The sequence below is a fragment of the Poromitra crassiceps genome (assembly GCF_964638095.1).
Source record: "Poromitra crassiceps genome assembly, chromosome: 17".
NCBI lineage: Eukaryota > Metazoa > Chordata > Actinopteri > Beryciformes > Melamphaidae > Poromitra > Poromitra crassiceps.
Genome location: NC_139635.1, coordinates 2758213 through 2778431, shown reverse-complemented (window position 1 = coordinate 2778431; position 20219 = coordinate 2758213). Strand labels below are relative to the sequence as shown.

Genomic DNA, 20219 nt, shown 5'->3' with positions numbered 1-20219 from the left:
CACAAAAAAAAAAAAAAAAAAAAAAAAAAAATTGCAGGCCAGGCCAGGCCAGGCCACCGGGCATTTGCCCGACGTGCCCAATTATGCAGTCCGCGCCTGCAGATGCCCCTGGTTATACCTTTAGAGCTGCACAGTTGTTCGACAAGGTTTGCCAGTATGAAACATTGACTAGAGGCCAAAAAAGAGTCAGGGCGATGCCTCCGCGGTGCAGACCTTGAAACACATTGTAAATGAGACCCACCCGAACCTCCGCTACGAAAAGCGAGTGGTCAGGCAATTTGCACTTATCACCCAGCAAAGAGAAGCCCTCCACCCCCAGTTTCTCAATAAGCTTTACCTTGAGCAGAAACTGAAGTGAAATTGTCCTTGCTCAAAGGTGTTCTGCCATTGAGCACACAGCATTTAACATCTCCCAAAAATGCAATTGTTTCCCCATAGTTATTAACGATACCGGTTTTCTTGTTTAGACCCACCTTACTTAGTCTTTTAGAACAGACGAGTTGGCTTCCGCAATTTTCAAATGCTTCCGCCATACCGTCTGTAATTCGTGGGGGAGAAGCATGCGCCAACCGGAATGGGAAGCAGAAAGGCGGGTCTTCCGCTCATTAGTCCAATCAGAATTGCAGAAAGGCGGGTCTTCCGCTCATTAGTCCAATCAGAATCCAATATGCCGCATTTTTCATGGACACACGTTTCGTGATTGGTCGGATTCCGTCGAACTTCCTTCCAGTCCGAAGGTTTTTTCCCCAACTTCCTTGTGCATGTTCTGGGGTTGTAACGTACAGACTGTTTAGCTGCATTCGCCGGATGTAGATGAGACAGTCTGTTTTAAGAGACTACGCCTTACTCTGCCTCTGATTGGCTTACAATAACCCAACCAATCATCACTCATGATCTTAGTAGGTAGGACCCCAGAGATCAAATAGCCGTCTCTTCATTGACCTGCTCGTAAATAGGGGATAGATAGCACAGCAACACAGCAAAAGCTATTTACACCCGGGTACGAATAGATACTCCATTATTTACCACTACACTGAGTGCAATCAATCAGCGAATCACTTTCACAGTTTGTTTGGTCTCAAGCCCTAAAACCCAAGTGTTGGTGTTCAGTCAAAAGGAATATTGCAGCAATCATCACTCCACAACTTTCTGAAATGATTTCCTATTTAATCAAGTAGTAGCTGGTGTACTTTAATTCCATACAATTATGCTGTTTTTACATCAAGCTCAATTCACATAAATGTTTGCAAAAATGTATGCATCCAACGCAAACTGAGCTAGGACATGATAAGACAAGACATGACCACAATTCCAAGTCAATCCATATTAGATTGACTATGGGTCAAGCAAATGTATATACGAGACAGTAGTACAAGTAGCATTGACCCATAAAAAGACAAAGCTAGACTCAATCATCTAGTATATAGTTAGGGTTGACCACAAGGAAGGGGTCTTCTTCTGTCACTGGATCCTCTCCGTCTCCAGCCTTCTTCAGCCCCGTCTTAGTCAGCTCAATGATGATATGGTCCTGAAACACATTCACAGAGACGTCATCTCCAGATTTATCAACAGTCATAGAGTACCGCAAGGATGACGTATTTTTGTAGGCTTAACCAGAAATCGCCAAAATCTATGGAGTTTTAGAATGGGGATTTCACTTAAATGCATAAAAAGGTCTGTGGTTATTGGTGAACAAAAGTTTATGGGAACGCGAATTTGGCTTCAGCAGGACAATCTTTATGAATGTTAATCACTTTTATGCGCCATCGCTATGACGACCAGTTGTGTACTACTTGCGGTGGAAGCAGACACCACTTCAGTCAGTGGAGGACTTACAAACCAGCTAGGTGCAGGTTATAATACGGATTTCACTGCATGTTAAGAAGTGGCTATAGTGGATGAGTCAGTGGAGGACTTACATAGTGGATGAGTCGGTGGAGGACCTTTTCTATCAGGTTCTTCTTTGCGATCAGCTCCTCCTCCGTTTCGATCTCACTCTCCATCTCCTTCAGATACCAGTTGATCAGCTCACTCCTCTTCAGAGAGCACTCCTCGTCCACTGAGACAGGAAAGCACACAGGCAGCACAGTCTGATTCCAAAGCAATGAACAGCCTAACTTGTACGGACCAACTGGCTGGATGTCTGTTTGCTTTGCACCACTGGCTCCCTCTCTTCAACAAGTACCTCTCAGACTAAATCCATCTCCCTCTTTTCATGTCTTATAGAGCAGTGGTTCTCAAACTTTTTCATGTCAAGGACCCCTAAACTGACACAAATTAGACCACGGACCCCCATTTGATAAGACTGTCGCAGGGTCCCCATCTGATAAGATTTTTGTTTTTAGATATGTTATTACAAGGAAGGAACAAAACTTCGGCACCTGTTGAGTTTAGACTCGACAGGTGCGCCGGAGAAGGGAAAACCCGACTGAATCCAAAGACCGAAACGTTATTCTTTTGTTGAATAACCCTTTATTTGCAAGTGGCAACAGTGTGCGGGAGTTCTCTCTTCTTTAGATATTTTATTACAGAAAGTGCATGGAACCCCATGACCAAGTGTCATACATTCTGTCATTGTGTTAGTTATGGATGGAATTATAGTGAAAATAAATTCCCCGTCTGCCTAAGACCGGGCCGGATGTTAGCACTTCTGGTACCCTCGTCTCAAAGTCAATGGCATTTTTGTATGGGGATTTTGGTTAAGTAGGGTTCAGCCCCGAAGGGCCCGCCAGCCCTGCATGCCGTGCGGCCTCACCCTCTGCGTGGCCTCGCCTACTCTATTGGGATGCGCAAATTGCTCAACCTCGCATCACTGATGATGTCATCAACTGCTCGAGTGACATCAATCACAATGTCTATGACATCAGTGACATCGTTACTGACCAAAATCATCACAAATCTCACAATGTGTCTCAACGTGTCACTGTGGGACAAAAATCGCAGACAGAGAAACAGGCAGAACCCACTTACTCCCTTTTATATCTATATAATATCTATATTATTATATATAAAAGGGAGCATGTGGGCAATATTCTCCGTTTGTTCCGTTTCAATTTTTGTCCCACTGATGATGTCATAGTGATGTCATAAGTTTTTGTCCCACTGATGATGTCATAGGGATGTCATCAGTGACGGCATAAGAGCAAGTGAGCCCGCACAGTGGTCAAGCTGCAGGGCGGGCGACTAGGATTTAGCAGAGTTTAGGAATTTTATATAAAAGGGGGGGCACTGTTTAAATTTTTGTCCCACTGATGATGTTACAATTATGACATCATCAGTGATGTCATCAGTGACATCATTATTGACCAAAATCATCTTATGACATGGCTGATGATGTAATAGGCACTGATGTCATAGGCATTGTGACATCATCAGTGATGATGCAAAGTTGGGCAATTCTGCGCAGCAGCCGAGCTGCATATGCAAGCTGCAGGGCCAGCTCGGCGAGCTGCAGGGCGGAAGAGAGCACGCGTAGCGCACGAGATGCCCAGTATATATAGTCAAGTTAAGTTATCCTTTATTTATCCCCATGGGGAAATTCATCCTCTGCATTTGACCCATCCTCTACTAGGAACCTTCCTAGAACTAGGAGCAGTGGGCAGCCACAGTGCAGCGCCCGGGGACCAACTCGTTCTTTTTGCCAGTGCCTTGGTCAGGGGCACTGACTGGAGTCTTAACCCTAACATACATGTCTTTGATAGTGGGAGGAAACTGGAGCACCCGGAGAAAACCCAAGGACCTGGGACGGACCGGGTTTCGAAACTGGGACGTTCTTGCTCTGAAGCAACAGTGCTAACCACTGAGCCACCGTGCCGTCTATATATACAGTATATATATATATGTTGGTCTCGACCGAGTTTCAAGATGAAGACCAGACACGCTACCTCATATCATATCACAATAGGCATCAGCTCCTAGCCTAAGACAAGTGTAATCCTAGTGTGACGTCAAGCGTAATCCTAGTGTGACGTCCGCTGTGACGTGTGACTCATCACCCCATCCTCAACAGCTAATCAGCCCCTCAACTTGCCAATATGACGTCGGTAATGACGTCAATGCCGAGGCTATGACGTGGCAGTACTTATAGCCATGCTCAGCATGTCATCGTCCTCTTTCCCTGATCCTTCTCCTCCATGGTCGCTGTACCTGGGCTGATCGCATCCCATCCTCTGAAGCTGTGTTTCGCTGGTCCTCGTCAGCCTACGCGGCCTACATCCAACCGGAGCAGGCCGCCATATTGTCTGCCCAAAGATCCCTCCTCCCCTAGGCTTCAAGTGGTAAGCACATGGCACTCAATCCTTGGTTGTTACATCGCATTTCATTGGTGGTGGCCTCCCCGAATCTATAGCGCTAGCAGCGCTCCGGCAAAATAGTGCCAGCGGTAGTAATGATTCCAATAGGCAAATGCCGTGGTGATTCCAAAACACTAATTCAGATCCCAGCGCCGCCTGAGCATAAGTCGCGAAGGTGGAAAATGCTAAGTCAGCGTGCCAAAATATGCCGGATTGGTCGATCACCCAGCGCCCGCTGTATCGCTGTGGCCAAGCCCGGTCGGTGGTTTTCGTAAGTCGCTGTGCGCCAAGCCAACCGGTCGGCGGCAAACGTCGCATTCCGCCCAGCGCCCGCTCTATCGCTGAGGCAAGCAGCCCGGTTGGCGGTTTTGGGGGTTTTCTTTCTTTTGGGGGATTTTCTATCCTATTCCGAGCAGATGCCCTCCTCTCACCTCAAGAAGAGAGGCATCTTACCACGGAGTCATTACGCCAAAGGACTAGTTGCCATGCCATAGATCTTATCGCCATGCCTTGTTAATTCTACCCTCTGGTCTCTCATGATTGAAATATATATACCATATATATATATATATATATATATACACACCGTATATATGTAACGGTGTAAATAATAGTGCTAAGTAATGTTTATAATCATGTTTAGTATGTTGTTAAATTCATGTTTAATTTGGGACAACCAGCCAGAAGGGTCATTCTTTAATGAACAATGCACCACCTAGTGGATAGCCAAGGCTTTTGTTTCGCAATATACACAGGTCAGGTGCATTGTGGTCAATCCCACAGAAAGACAACATCAAACTGTGGGTAAGTTGGTCTGCTCCTTGCTCTGTGTAAAAGCTGTCAAAACTATCATTTAAGTCATCACACAGTGTGGAAAAGTCATCAGCATCACGTTGTGTTACTGTAACTCAGGTAGACCACACTTTAGTTAGCGGATCGTTCGCTTAAATGCATTACTGCTGATTGAAACGGGATGAAAACGCACGCATTGTAATGCACCTGCGGTGCGACCAGCTTGTTTTAATGTGGGGGTTTCTGTCTTTTGAACAAAGTTGGAGCAAGTTGCCGATCGTCTCGCAGTAGTGCTGACCTGCTGGTTGTGTCCCCCACTGTACAGTACAGGTATGTTAGTAGTGCTGCTGACCTGCTGGTTGTGTGTCCCACTGTACAGGTGTGTTAGTAGTGCTGCTGACCTGCTGGTTATGTGTGTCCCACTGTACAGGTATGTTGCAGTAGTGCTGCTGACCTGCTGGTTGTGTGTGTCCCACTGTAGCCTACAGGTATGTTGCAGTAGTGCTGCTGACCTGCTGGTTGTGTGTGTCCCACTGTACAGGTATGTTAGTAGTGCTGCTGACCTGCTGGTTGTGTGTGTCCCACTGTACAGGTATGTTAGTAGTGCTGCTGACCTGCTGGTTGTGTGTGTCCCACTGTACAGGTATGTTAGTAGTGCTGCTGACCTGCTGGTTGTGTGTGTCCCACTGTACAGGTATGTTAGTAGTGCTGCTGACCTGCTGGTTGTGTGTGTCCCACTGTACAGGTATGTTAGTAGTGCTGCTGACCTGCTGGTTGTGTGAGTCCCACTGTACAGGTATGTTGCAGTAGTGCTGCTGACCTGCTGGTTGTGTGTGTCCCACTGTAGCCTACAGGTATGTTGCAGTAGTGCTGCTGGCCTGCTGGTTGTGTGTGTCCCACTGTACAGGTATGTCAATATGTACGTTAAATAGCATCGTCACTTTGTTTTAGTTCGCTACGTTAACACGTTGAGTGCCATAGCCGAGATATCTCGTCTTACATAATCCAACGGTTAAGTGCCATAGACGAGCTATCTCGTCTTACATAAACATTTTTTTTTTTGACGGTGGGACATCAATCAACACCTTTTACGTCTTCTATATCACTATCGGAGGAAGAGAATGTGTATAATCTATTTTACCGACCACTAAGTGGCGACAGTTCTCTCCAGACAGAGACAGAGAGAAAGCCACAGCCACGGGACCCGTGGACCAAAAGCAGCCGCCTCCCGCGGAAATGGCTTGGCGATTTTACAGTCAGAAACGAACGAGCCTCATTCTCATACTGTAGGCGGGGACGCTTCGCGCTGCTGCGGTGGGGGGTTCCAGAAATGGACTGGGTGAGCAGCATAAAGCCTAGAGTCGCACGGGGCTTCATCGGGGCTATCAAACCCAAGAGACAGTGAGACCTATCCACACTCGCTGCCAGGGAGAGAGGCTGCTCTAACTCGCTGCTCAAACTCCCAGCAGCAGAGCACTCCGCAGCACAGACGGAGGGAGGAGTTTGGAGACACACACACACACTCTCTCTCTCTCTCTCTCTCTCTCTCTCTCTCTCTCTCTCTCTCTCTCTCTCTCTCGAGAGAGAGAGAGAGAGAGAGAGAGAGAGAGAGAGAGAGAGAGAGAGAGAGAGAGAGAGAGAGAGAGAGCGCACAGAGTGGGAGACAAGGGCACCCATAATCACAGGCACGTGAGGTGGTTCTAAAAATCCATTTATCTCCAAACTCTCTGAAAATCTCTGAAACCATGCTGTACTCAACGGCTAATATCTACATAACTACTAACTCTGCAAACTAACTCTTTTAGACAGAGAAAGCACACATTCTATTAGTTATTTTTAGATGATTGGTGTTCACGAATTCTTAACAGAAAATAATCCTCGGCTCTTGTAAAATGAGCCAGAATCCTCAAAAAAAAACCTGGCACAACTTACCTACAGGATTGAAAAAATGGCTGGCACTCAATGTGTTAATAGCCAAAAGTCATTCATTTCTGTTTGTGGAATGTGACTGCAGTTCTTTTTGTGCACCGAAGGTGGCAGCATTGCACAATTTAGTAGATTGCTTTTTAAAAAACAATGGGCATTTCAAGTATGGGGATGAGACTGTTGACTACTGTTGGAACTGCATTTCATTGTTTTGCTGTAACTGATATGGCTATACAGTATGTGTGGAGTGTTTACATTTTATTTAGCTATCAAATATCTCAAATTATTGGGCTATAAAATGTTACTGTAAATTGGTAAACAATATAATTTATTTTTGTTATGAGATTTATTTTGTTATTTTTATGGATTTGTCATTCACTATACGATCACAATGTTAAGTCACAATGTTAAGTTAGACAGAAAGACGACATCAAGCTGTGGTTGGAGCAAGTTGCCGATCGTCTTGCAGTAGTGCTGACCTGCTGGTTGTGTGTGTCCCACTGTACAGACCGACAAATAAATACTGAAGTGCTCCATCCATCTCGACTAAATGGGTCAACACGCAGGACAGAAACAGAGTGGTCACATATATATATATACTGTCAGGATCGGAGTTAGACGTGTGGATCTATTCGCGGGTAGTTGATGAAGCTGGGGTGTTGTGGAACTTGATGGCTGGGGCTGCACAGTTCGAGGTTTGGGAACGGTCGCAGAGATTGCCGAAGTTGCTGGTTGCAGGAGTTGCAGGTTGCAGACGTTGCAGAGATTGGTATGATCCTTGATCTTGATGTGAATTTATGAATCACTGGCGAGGACCTGCAGGAACAGGCCCTTATAGATGTGAATATGACATCACCTGTGTTATGACATCACCAGCGAAAGGCATGAAAGACGCTTATGAATCATGACATCATCAGTGATTGATGACATCATAGTAGGAATGACGACGTCAAAGTAGGAATGATGACGTCATCCTAACAGTACCCTCCCCTCAACGGACGTCACCTGGCGTCCAATGAGGCCATCAAGGATGGCATCTGGGAGACAAAAAATCTGCAGGTTCTGGTGGAGGTGCTCTTCCGCAGGTGGTTAGACGCAGGTGGTTAGGCCCCAAAGGGGGTGTAAGAGAGTGAGGTGCTCTTCAGCAGGTGGTTAGATGCAGGTGGTCAGACCCCAAAGGGGGTGTAGGACAGTGGAGGTGCTCCTCCCTAATACAGGATATCGAAGCCATAGATGGACCGATACGTAGATAGAACTTCCACCGGGTCCGGTGGATCCTCTGGGGCCGGCCATCCCCCGGGGCACGATCCAAACACGGGAGGCTGGAGACCATCAAAAGGGTCAAATGCCGCCGTCACCGAAGGCAGAGCCGCAGGGGGATCTGACACAGCGAGGCCTGCCCTCCCGACCTGTAGTTTGGGGGGGTCACCCACCGTCTCCTCCTTTAAACGCCTCTTATTTCTTCTTGCTCTTGACCGAGGGCTGACGACACTACGGGAACCTCCCAGCATGAAGCTGGAACCTACGTGTTGGTCAAGGACAGGAATTGGCTGCTGCTGGGGTACGGGTTCAGACTCGGCGAGGGGAAGGTCCACAGGTTGTGCCTCAGGTACAGGTTCAGACTCGGCGAGGGGCAGGTCCACAGGTTGTGCCTCAGGTTGTGCCTCAGGGCCAGTAGACTCGGAGGCCCCCTGCGGGGGGACGGAGCCGATCTGCAGGCAGCGATTGAACTTCCCCATGAGACGATCGACAGTCCTCTCCAACTCCCTAACCCTCTTGGAGACACACTGCCACTCCTGGGTCCTGCAGGGAACGCTACCCAACCGTACAGATTTCTTGGCTGGACACGTAGAGTCTTGATCCACAGAGAGTACCACGGGCCGGCGAGCGATGGGACCACTTACTGGACGCCGGGAGCAGGAGGAGAGGTAATGCCCGGCTCGACCACAGTACAGGCAGCTCCGGGTGTCCAAACGGCGCTGCCTCTCCTCTGGTGTGATGCGAACCCTGCCGGTCAGATCACGGTACAGATGGCTGCTGGTACAGATGTCGGCCGGCTGCCCCTGCTCTGGGATGACGCGAACTCCCCCCCAGAATATGCCCTTAGCAGCTGGAGGCGGCCGAGAGGCAGAGCTAGAAGCAGGTCTGGAAGGTCTGGAAACCTCCGGAACGACGGCGCGCTCGGAAGCTGGGGCAGGAGGGGCAGAAGGCTGCGGAATGGCACCCTGGGGGCCTAGCCCGTCAAGACGATCTAGCCTGCTCGCCAGGAGGGCGAGCTGATCCTGGGCAGTGGAAGCTATATTCTGGATTGTGCTAACCAGGAGGGCGTCCCGATCATCGGCCTTGGAAACCAGAGCCTGGATTGTGCTAACCAGGAGGGCGTCCCGATCATCGGCCCTGGAAACCAGCGCCTGGATTGCTTTTTCCTGCTGGGCAATCAGCTCAAGTATTGTCGGCAAGTCTCCGAACGTGATGGGACGAGTGGAGACATCAGGAAGAGTGGAGATATCAGGATGAGTGGAGATATCCAGCTGACCGCCTGGTGGGTCAGCTGAAGCGACCGGCCGGGTAACTGGCGTTGGGGCGTCCCGAATGACGCCCTGGGGGCCTAGCCCGTCGAGACGATCCAGCCGGCCAACCAGGAGGGCGTGCCAATCGGCTGCCTCCCTCTGGCCGTCGAGCACGTCCCGAAGGATGTCATCGAGGAGCACCTGCTCTCGTCGCATCTCCGCGAGTCGCGCGCCCAGGCCAGAAATAGTAGAAATCAGTGCTGTTTGGAAGGTGTCGTCTGGTGGACCACCTGACGTGGCCGGCGGGAAAAGTGGGGTCTCGGGAGCTTCCTCCTTGACTGGCGGAAGTGTGTCCGCTAGATCCGCTTTAGAGTGATTGGGGGCCTCCTCCTTGATTGGGGTGAGAAATTTGCCCGCTAGATCCATTTCAGAGTGATTCATACTGTCAGGATCGGAGTTAGACGTGTGGATCTATTCGCGGGTAGTTGATGAAGCTGGGGTGTTGTGGAACTTGATGGCTGGGGCTGCACAGTTCGAGGTTTGGGAACGGTCGCAGAGATTGCCGAAGTTGCTGGTTGCAGGAGTTGCAGGTTGCAGACGTTGCAGAGATTGGTATGATCCTTGATCTTGATGTGAATTTATGAATCACTGGCGAGGACCTGCAGGAACAGGCCCTTATAGATGTGAATATGACATCACCTGTGTTATGACATCACCAGCGAAAGGCATGAAAGACGCTTATGAATCATGACATCATCAGTGATTGATGACATCATAGTAGGAATGACGACGTCAAAGTAGGAATGATGACGTCATCCTAACATATACTGTATATATATATATGACCTCCGCCTACATGTGGGTCGAAATACCAGCAGCTGTCTATATATATAAATATATATATATATTAGAAGTTTGGCCCCTTTGGGTCTGAACCCCTAGGCACATCGCACGCAGCTCAGCTGCTGCGTGGCCTCGCCTGCCCTATTGGCATGCCCAGCGCACCTTTGCTCAACTTCACATCACTGATCACATCTTGGAATGCTCGAGTGACATCACTCAGCGCACAATTGCGCAACTCCGCATCACTGATGACTTCATCAGGTGTTCGAGTGACATCACTGATGATGTCACAATGTCTATAGTCAAGCTGGCCAGCCTCCTCTCCTTTCCGTCCGAGGAGTCTGGCGCCGCAGGTCTCCATAACTGGGATAAACCCTCCCCTGCTCTACTCTGCTCATCCATTGGAGCGACTGTTTCAGTGGCAGCCGGCTGTCCGCTCCCGGCTTATTACAAACTTGTCATTAGGCTCGTTTGAGTCAACTGCCGCCTCGCCTGGAAAGCAGACGAGAGCAGGCGAGCACAGTCAGGCGAGGCGTCAACAAGTCGAACACCCCCGACAGCACACTCACTGCTGCTTTTCTTCTTCTACAGTTTTGTTTAACAGCGGTTTGTAAACAGATTAAAACATGCATTAGTGCCACCCACACTCACTGCTCAAATGACCCAGCCCTTCAGATTACTTATTTTATTGTTAATGTAGGCATTAGGGGAGAGTGGGGTGAGTTGTGCCACTTTTTACTTGAGGTGTCTTTAAAGTGAGGGCATGACAGTAATGCCTCCAACTACAATATTTAAATATATTTCAGGATGTTGTGCACCACTGGGAACACTCCCTTTGGATCTTAAATAAACTGTTAAAAAAATATGGCTATTCTTAAAAAAGTGGTCTCTTGGCACAACTTGCCCCCGGTGCGGGGTAAGTTGTGCCTTTGGAGAGAATACATTGGGGTAAATTGTGCCATTGATTACTGAAGTAAAACAGAACATTTTCATCTCATATACTGTAATGCTATATCAAAGCAAGACAAAATAAAGATAACACTAAAGTCCAGTGTACTATAACAGGGTTAAACAAGGCTAAACGGTAGCAGCAGCTGACCTACATATTTAACATTTTCAGAAATAAAAATTATGTTCAAAGTGAACAAAATCAACTATCACAGAGCCAGGCTACACTTGCCAATACTGCAATATTCTTCAACAAGGTCTATTTAAACATTTAAGAACAAAATGAAATAACATTTCACTAAATCAACTGCAACTGCACTGGCACAACTTAACCCAGGCCTTTTGGCACAAATCACCCCATCATTTTAACAAACTTGTATCATATAGCTGGTTTGGAGCTAACATCATGCTAACAGTATAGCCTCATATTGTAGCTTACTAAAACACTAACACATGTGTGAAATGTTTTCAAGCTTGTCTATAATTGTTCAGACACAACAATCAATAAACCTTGATCATAAAAAATTTACTTTGAGAGGCAAAAAAGTTTTTTGAACTTAAATGTGCTTAGCTCTTGTGCCATCTGCCTCCCTTCTTTGCAGAGTGAGTAAAATGGATGCCTCTTCAAAAATGTGTGGTCACATGACCAATTTCTTCTATGGTTTTCTAGATACAAGGGGTGGCACAACTTCCCCCCTGGCACAACTCACCCCACTCTCCCCTACAGGTGGTATTTATGTAAAATATGGAGTGACAGCTTGGAATAGATATCAAATTGAAGTTTCTACACTTCACTGTGGGTTTGTGATGCACCTGTGTTGAACCAATGGGCGCTCAGCTTGATGCGTTTCTCGTCATCCTCTGTCATCCGCAGTCGGGCGCAGTTGGTGGGGAGCAACTGCGGCGCCTCGCTCCAAATCTGCGCCCGCCTCGCTCTCACGAGAGTCCCGTGGTTCACGCAGTCGGAGCAAGTCGGACAACTTTTCTAACCATCATGCAATGGGGCAAGCAAGGCGCTGGTCGAATCTGTGCAGAATTTGCTCATCTCAAACGAGCCTATTGGCTCCGACCATGTCAATCAGAGCGGCTTCCGCTCCCTCCTCCCTGTGTGTCGCTGTAAATAGTGCCCTGCCGCCTCAGTGAAAACAACAACGCTAACTAGCTAGCAAGCTAACGGCAGAAACCTACACGCTAGCTCGTTGCTACATGCTGAACACGGCAAGTTGGATTGTTTGAAACCATTTTCCAAGGGCACTGCCGCTAAGCGCCGCCCATCACAATCCCACTATGGAGACCTGCAGCGCCAGACTCCTCGGACGGAAGGGAGAGGCTGACCAGCGAGACTACAATGTCTATGACATCACTTCAGAGACAAAAACTTTGATATTAGATTGATAGATGGATGATATAATGATGGATAGATGAATAGTCTGTGGTTAACAAAAGTTTGTGAAACATTATAAGACCTCTTTGTGTGTGACCTTTGAGTTTTCAGAAAATGCTTCAAAAATCATAAGTGGTCCTCATTTGTGAAGATTATTTTGCCGAACAGAAAGGTTGGCGTTTCATAAAATTATCACATTTCAGACATTTCACCAAAATCCCCATACAAAAATCCCATTGACTTCCGATGAGGGAACCAGGAAGACTTCTGGGTTGGCCTACAAAAATATATCATCCCTGTGGTACTCCATTATAAGTTCTTCTCATATAACTTATCACTGACTCTTGACCTCCTTACTATTGTCTGTTTGTAATGATAGTGACCTTGTAATTAAAGTTATACATATTTTAAGTCCGCTAAAAAAAGGGGGTAAATGTGAAAGAGGTCCTAATTTATTGTAGTTCCGTTATTGCCATGTCATGATACCGAGACCAATAGGGCTTAATTAGTTCATAGGATCAACCTCTCTACCCTTTAACCTGACATGCAAAAGTCAACAAGGGATGTCAAACGCCTCTTCTGACTCACTCTCCTCCATCTTCTGCATGTGGAGGACCACCAGGTTGGAAACTCTGCGATACTCTGCGAATGACATCTTCAGGACCGCCTTGGCGGCCACAGCCTGCTCTCTCATTGGCTGCTGCTCCGTGTCCATCTCTCCTGCCGCGTGTCCATTGGTCCCGTTCCCCTCTTCCCCTGGCAGGACGTTCTGCTCTGGAGAGGACAGAAGTTCCAGAACCCTAATCATCACTTTTTGTAATATATCCTAATGCAACAGAAACAGTAATAGACAACGCTAATGCCTGCTAGCTTCCTATTAGCGCTGCTGTAACATGGACTGTCACTAAGTTGGGTGACAAGTTGACCGCTGCGACCATGATGACGCTGATCAAATACTATCTATTGTTTTTAAGCTCAATCAATACAGATGATATTTGATCAGAATTTCTCTCATTTGTCCAGGACATTGAAATCTTCAAGGGCACGGAATCTCTATGACATTCAGTGATGTCTCTCGAGCAATTGTGATGTCATCGGTGACGATGTCATCAGTGATGATGTCATCAATCGGACATAGAGAAAGACCTTGTGGTCACACCATAAAAACAAATCTTCAGTCTAATCTGTGTGATTGAAAGTAGAGATGATCAGCTTGGCAGACTATCACCATCATTAAGATAGTTTCCCAGTGAAGGTGCAGTGCAGCCAGTAAAGCTGTGTTCACACAGAGATATTTATTTTTCTCTGTCGCTTGATTCAACCCTTTGGAATCGCTCTGTCGCTCTGTTTAAATCGCTCGTCAACAGGCACAATAATTGATGGACATCTGGGGGCTATAACGTTACGCAATGTCATGATATTTGTCCACTACGAGCCACCGTAGTTGTTTACAAGCTAAGCCTTCACAAGTCCTTACTAACTAAGAATAAGTTGTATAAGAAATGCCTCAGTAATCCATCCCTCTCGAATACTGCAAACTATAAAAAGTATAGAAATAAATATAATCACCTAATTAGAATTGTTAAGAAAAAGTATTTCTCTAATAAGTTTGATGAGGCTTCAAATAACATAAAATCTACATGGGGAGTCATCAACCAGCTCCTGAATAGAAAAAAAACTTCAGCCACTCTTCCATCCCAGTTTGCTGATGAAAATAGAGAATACTCTGATCCATCTGAAATTGCTTGTGCTTTTAACAATTATTTTGTCAATATTGGCTCAGTTCTGTCAAAGAGGATTGATCATATTGATGGTTCTCCAATAGAGTTCTTGAAAGGTTGCTATCATCCTATTGAAAGTTTCAATCCTCCCACTGAGAAGGAAATTATTGACATAATAACTAGTCTGAAAGACTCAGCTTCTGGACACGATGACATCAGATCAAGTCTAATTATTAGGATTAGTTCTTCTATTATTGGGCCATTGACCTATGTTCTCACTAAATCCTTGGAAACGGGATTAATACCAAAAGACCTTAAAATTGCGAAAGTTGTCCCTGTGTTTAAATCTGGTGATTGTAGTCAATTTAGTAATTATCGCCCTATTTCTGTTCTTCCTTGTTTTTCAAAGGTCTTGGAGAAGCTAGTTTACAATAGAATGATGAATCATCTGCAGGAATGGGACATTCTGTATGAACATCAATATGGATTTAGGAAAAAGCATTCCACAGAAATGGCTATACTTCAGCTAGTTGACAAAATTCACAATGCCTTTAATAAAAATGAATATGCCTTAGGAATATTTCTCGATTTATCCAAAGCCTTTGACACAGTTAATTATGACATCTTACTGCAAAAGCTGCTACATTATGGATTTTCTGGAACTACCTATAAATGGCTCAACAATTATATTCATAATCGACAACAGTTTGTCAATGTTAATGGATTTTCCTCAGAGTATTCTACTTTAACCTGTGGGGTCCCACAGGGATCAATTCTTGGACCACTTTTGTTTCTTATTTATATTAATGACCTGTCTGCAGTTATGTCCTGTTTATTTCCTGTACTTTTTGCAGATGATACAAATTTATTATTTTCGCATAATGATTTCTCTGTACTTATGGCCAAGGCTAATTCAGACTTAGAATACATTTCCAAATGGTTCAAATTAAATAAATTATCATTAAACGTGAAAAAATCCAGTTTTATTGTATTTACATCCAAAAATAAAACATACCATAAATCTGATTCAAATTTATTTATTGGAAATAATCAAATTGCCCAGGTATCATCAACAAGTTTTCTTGGTGTCTTGATTCATGAAAGATTGAGCTGGAAGAGCCATATTTATCATGTATGCAATAAAATATCGAAGTCTGTTGGTATAATTCGTAAATTTAGAAGTCTGGTTAATCAGAAATGCCTATTAACCCTTTACTATAGTTTAATCTATCCATATCTTACATACTGCAATATAATCTGGGGAGCAACTTATCCTACTCACCTTCACAAGCTTTATTTATTACAGAAAAGGTTTTGTAGAATTTCAACTTTCAGTGACTGGATTGCTCATTCAGATCCGCTCTTTAAACAGTTAAATATCTTAACAATTTTCAATTTAAATAAGTACTTAACATGTATTTTTATTTTCAATGTATTGTCCCAGGATGTTTCCACTCCCTTGCCCTGTAAAGCTTTTTTTCAGGTAAATTGCAACGTTCACAATATCAACACTAGACAAGCCAAGTTGTTACACCTCCCATTTTACCGCACTGGACTCTGTCAGTTCTCTATCAGATATAGGGGTGTCCAGATATGGAACAATATTTATCATCTTGTATCCCAGTCCAAATCTCTCAATCATTTCAAACACAAATTTAAGATCTATCTGATGAACCTAACTTAATTCTACTGCCCACATACACCCTTTCACACACAGCACACCCACACTTTTTTATGTTTTTCTTTTATTCAGTTTTATTTCTGTTTTTAATTTATTGATTGTGTATTGATAAGAGGTGACATCATGTTTACAAGCTCTCTCGGGTTTTTTAGATGTTCACCTGCACAATATGTAGGCAAATGTTTATGTTTGTTATATTATGTTTTAAATGAGTGCAAATAAATAAACTAAAAAAAAAAAAAAAAAAAAAAAAAAGCCTATCAGCGTGCTCCTAACGCGAGCTCCATACCGGTAGTACAGACTTCACTTCATGTCAGCTCTCAGCCTGTCAATCAGCTGCGGTGTGTTGCCACACAATAAACCAGCGGTTTGCTCCAAGCCAGTGTGATCCTTGACTCTCACACGGCAGCCAATCAGCGTTGAACAGCGAGCGACTGATGCCAGCGTAATTTTGCTCGAGTTGGGATATTTCATCTCGGGCGACGAGCGAATTTTCTCCCTATCGCTCCGTCTGTCGCTCGGACGCCCAGCGATTTTTCTCCTGGGTGAATATACGTTCAATCGCTCGTTTGCATTTGCTTTGTATGTAAACTCGATGCCAGCGAAAAACTTTAATAGGTCGGTGTGAACGCAGCTTAAGGAGTAGATAAGAGCTGTAGCACCTACATCATAAAAGGAGACCAGACCCTCCTCGTTTCCCATCTTCAGACAGGATGAAATCAGGTGGTGTATCAAGTCAAGTCAAGTTTATTTGTATAGCCCTAATTCACAAGCATGTCCCAGAGGCCTTCACAGAAAATATGTCTAGCTAATTCTAGCTGACACAACAATATCAAATTACAGAATAAAGATAACACTTTGAACAATTGATAGAGAAATATAGAAAATATAGAAATATAGGAGAGAGCAGAGGAGAGAGCAGGAGAAGGGAGGAGAGCAGGGGGAATGTGAGAGATGGGTGAGGGGTGGGGCAGGAATGGGAAATGTTGGAGAGTATAGGAGGTGGGGAAGGAGCAGGGGAAGGGGGGAAGGAGAGCGGGGGGATGTGGGGGAGAAGAGAGCAGGGAGAGGGAGGAGGTGGGGAGAGAATGGGAAATGTGGGGGAGGAGAGAACGGAGAAGGCGAGGTGGGGAAAGTAGCAGGGGAAGGGGGAAAGAAAGAGAATGGGTGCCATGCTTTAAAATGGAATGGATGCCATGCTTTAGAAAAGTGGAGGGGGGGGGGGGGGTTCGGGAACGGGAGGAGGTGGGGAGGGAGAGCAGGGGGAGTATGAGTGACTATATGGAGAGAACAGGGAAAGGAGGGCTAGCTGACACAACAGTAACAAATTACAGTAGTAATAATAACACATCGAACAATCATATGATAGATAAATAAACCATATCAGGATCCAGAGTCACATCCACTGCATACTGCTGGACCCTCTTCAGCTCAACATCAGCAAGCAGCTTCTCCATCTCTTTCCTGATTATTTCCTCCAACTTCTCCACAGCTCTCCTCTCTCACACTATGATGAGCGATGGACACTGACCTCTGTCCAGTACTTGGGTGTGTGGAGTGTTCAGGGATGGGAAGCTTTGGAAGAGGTGGAGGTGGTCTTCAGTGTGTGAGAGATGCTCCACCTCAGCCCTTATCTTCATCAGCTCAGAGATCTCCTGTTCCAGGTCTTTGATGAAGCCTTCAGCTTGTTTCTCTGTCGTTTTCCCCTTCTCTTCGATCATCTCAATGAGCTCAAACCGGCCTCTCTCCACAGACTGCATCAGAGCAGTGAAGACCTATCTCTGTCTGCATCTTCTTTGCTGAGCTTCACTGAGGAGTTTGATCTCTTCTCTCCTGGATCATTTGCCAAATTTCAGCCTTGGACTTTTAGGCCTACTACTTACAGTACTGACTTTCTGAACTGAGCAGCCATCTCAGATATGAAAGTATTGACCCAGAGCTTATGTCTTCTGTCACAAAATGCATATACTTTTTTGTCAGAGACGTTCTCTAACAGATTGGAACCATCAGCAGCCCTTTAAAAAAAAAAAAAAAAAAAAAAAACATAATATCAACACACTACAGGCATGTACTTTTGTTTATAAAAAGTATATATATACTCACCGGTCTCTCCCTGCAACCTGTAGGTTATACTTCCAATAGAATTCTAACATACATACAATACACATAATACAAGGTAAAGGTAAAGTCCCAACGATTGTCACACACCCGAGTGTGCGAAATTTGTTCTCCGCATTTGACCCATCCCCTGGGGGAGCGGTGAGCGGCAGCAGCGCTGCGCTCGGGAATCATTTGGTGATCTAACCCCCCAATTCCAACCCTTTGATGCTGAGTGCCAAGCAGGGAGGCAATGGGTCCCATTTTTATAGTCTTTGGTATGACTCGGCCGGGGATCGAACTCACAACCTCCCAGTCTCAGGGCGGACACTCAAACCACAAGGCCACTGAGCTGGTGACACTCAGATCACCTTCACAAGCCGGAAGAATGTAGGGAAACGGTGGGTGGATGAATCCAGAAGGAGGCGGTAATGGTCATAAAACACCACAGAAGATGATCACCTTCACCCCGCCATACTTTCACACTACCAATAACCAATTTTCAATACGCTACAGAGGAGTCATATGGAATAAATATATCCACATAGCCAAAGACGCTCATCCATTATCTCTTATAAATTCTACAGTATATCAGAACCTCTATTGAGTCTTTGCACATTACACACTACACCTCACATTGCCTAGCCAGGTTTTCTTTTCTTTTCTTTATTTTTTGTTGTTTTGTTTCTTCTCCTGGCTCTAACTGTTTATAGTTAGAGAATTTTAGCAAAATGCTTGGACCATCTGTGAAAAGATTTACTACTTTCTTCACCAATGTGTTCTTATAGGTGTCTAGAATCACCTCTCAATTAGTGCAAACCCAAATCCTTGTGGAAAATCCTGGAGAGCCAATCAACAGATTGCCAACCCCTTGCACGTTCTTGAAGATGATGAGATTAAAGAGCTCACAATTTCCACAGCCATAAACCTTATCTGTGGAGACTTGGCAAGAGTTCCACTTGACATGAAACAATACCCTTCAGTGGACAGTATGACTAATACACAGAGCCAGCTAGCTCTGATTCCTGATAGTGTTAAGCAGTTCTTGAAGCCAATCGTCAAAACCGATGAAAAGGTGGCAGTCTGGGGCCAGAATCTACTGAAAGCTTACCGACCTCGATCAGGAGTTATGCCCTCAACTCGGACTCACAATTCAGCTTGACCACAAGTTTGGATCCAAGTGGTTGATTGACCGCTGTCACCAGTTAGGATACTCAGCCACCAGGAGACATCGCTTGGATGGCAGGATGGGCCATCAAGAATAACAACCCAACGTTCGAACATCCCAACTGGAATGGCTTCATGAAGTCAATATACCGACCACAATGCAAGGAGAAGTCCCTCATTGAGTTTCTGCCAATCATCGAGGGTGACCCCAATGAGTATAGCACAATATACACTACACTGATGCATTGCCTACACTACAGCCAGTGTCCTGCTATCATCACATTCGACCTGCCAATATGGTTAAAAGCTACTCAGATAGTCCTCCAATCTGACTTGCCAGTTATCACCAGACTAGGTGGGTTTCACCTCCTGAAAAGCTTCCTGGGCTCCATCGGGGTAATCATGGCAGACTCTGGGCTGCAAGAGCTGATACAGCTGGTTTATCCAGGCAGCAGCACAGTAGAACACATCCTCTCAGGTGGTGCTTATGCCAAGGCCATCCGCTTTCATCTACTTGCTTCTGCAGCAATGACCAAGTTTCTGCTGAGAGATGTTGAATTCACCAAGCAGGAGTATGAAGACATGGAGAAATTCATCAAGACTGCAAAGGAAGTGAACATAGGTAATTTGAAATCTGCCTCAACTGTAAATCTCACACTATCTCTGAATATACAAATTACCATGTGTAATTATTTAATATAGTTTGTATTTACATCAATTTCAAACTTTCTTTAACAGATTATATGGACACACCAAGCATAGTCACTGTCTTCGAGGAGAGGATCAGAGAGAGGTTGAAGACCTTGGCAGAGGGAAGAAGAACACCAGCACTATGGGTCTGGTACTACAGTAGAATCG

At 45.4% G+C, this 20219-nt stretch overlaps 1 protein-coding gene across 1 annotated transcript in view; it reads right to left on the bottom strand.

The window, feature by feature from the left end:
• Positions 1 to 1408: 1408 nt before the first annotated feature.
• mcm6l (MCM6 minichromosome maintenance deficient 6, like) overlaps positions 1409 to 20219 on the bottom strand; it is a gene marked incomplete at both ends in the record, with an annotated part of 63460 nt that continues 44649 nt past the window's right edge. Inside the window, 3 exons of the mRNA XM_083653708.1 lie at positions 1409 to 1528; positions 1920 to 2059; positions 13284 to 13469. Coding sequence (XP_083509834.1) covers positions 1409 to 1528; positions 1920 to 2059; positions 13284 to 13469 — 446 coding nt within the window. The remainder of the gene's footprint in view (positions 1529 to 1919; positions 2060 to 13283; positions 13470 to 20219) is intronic.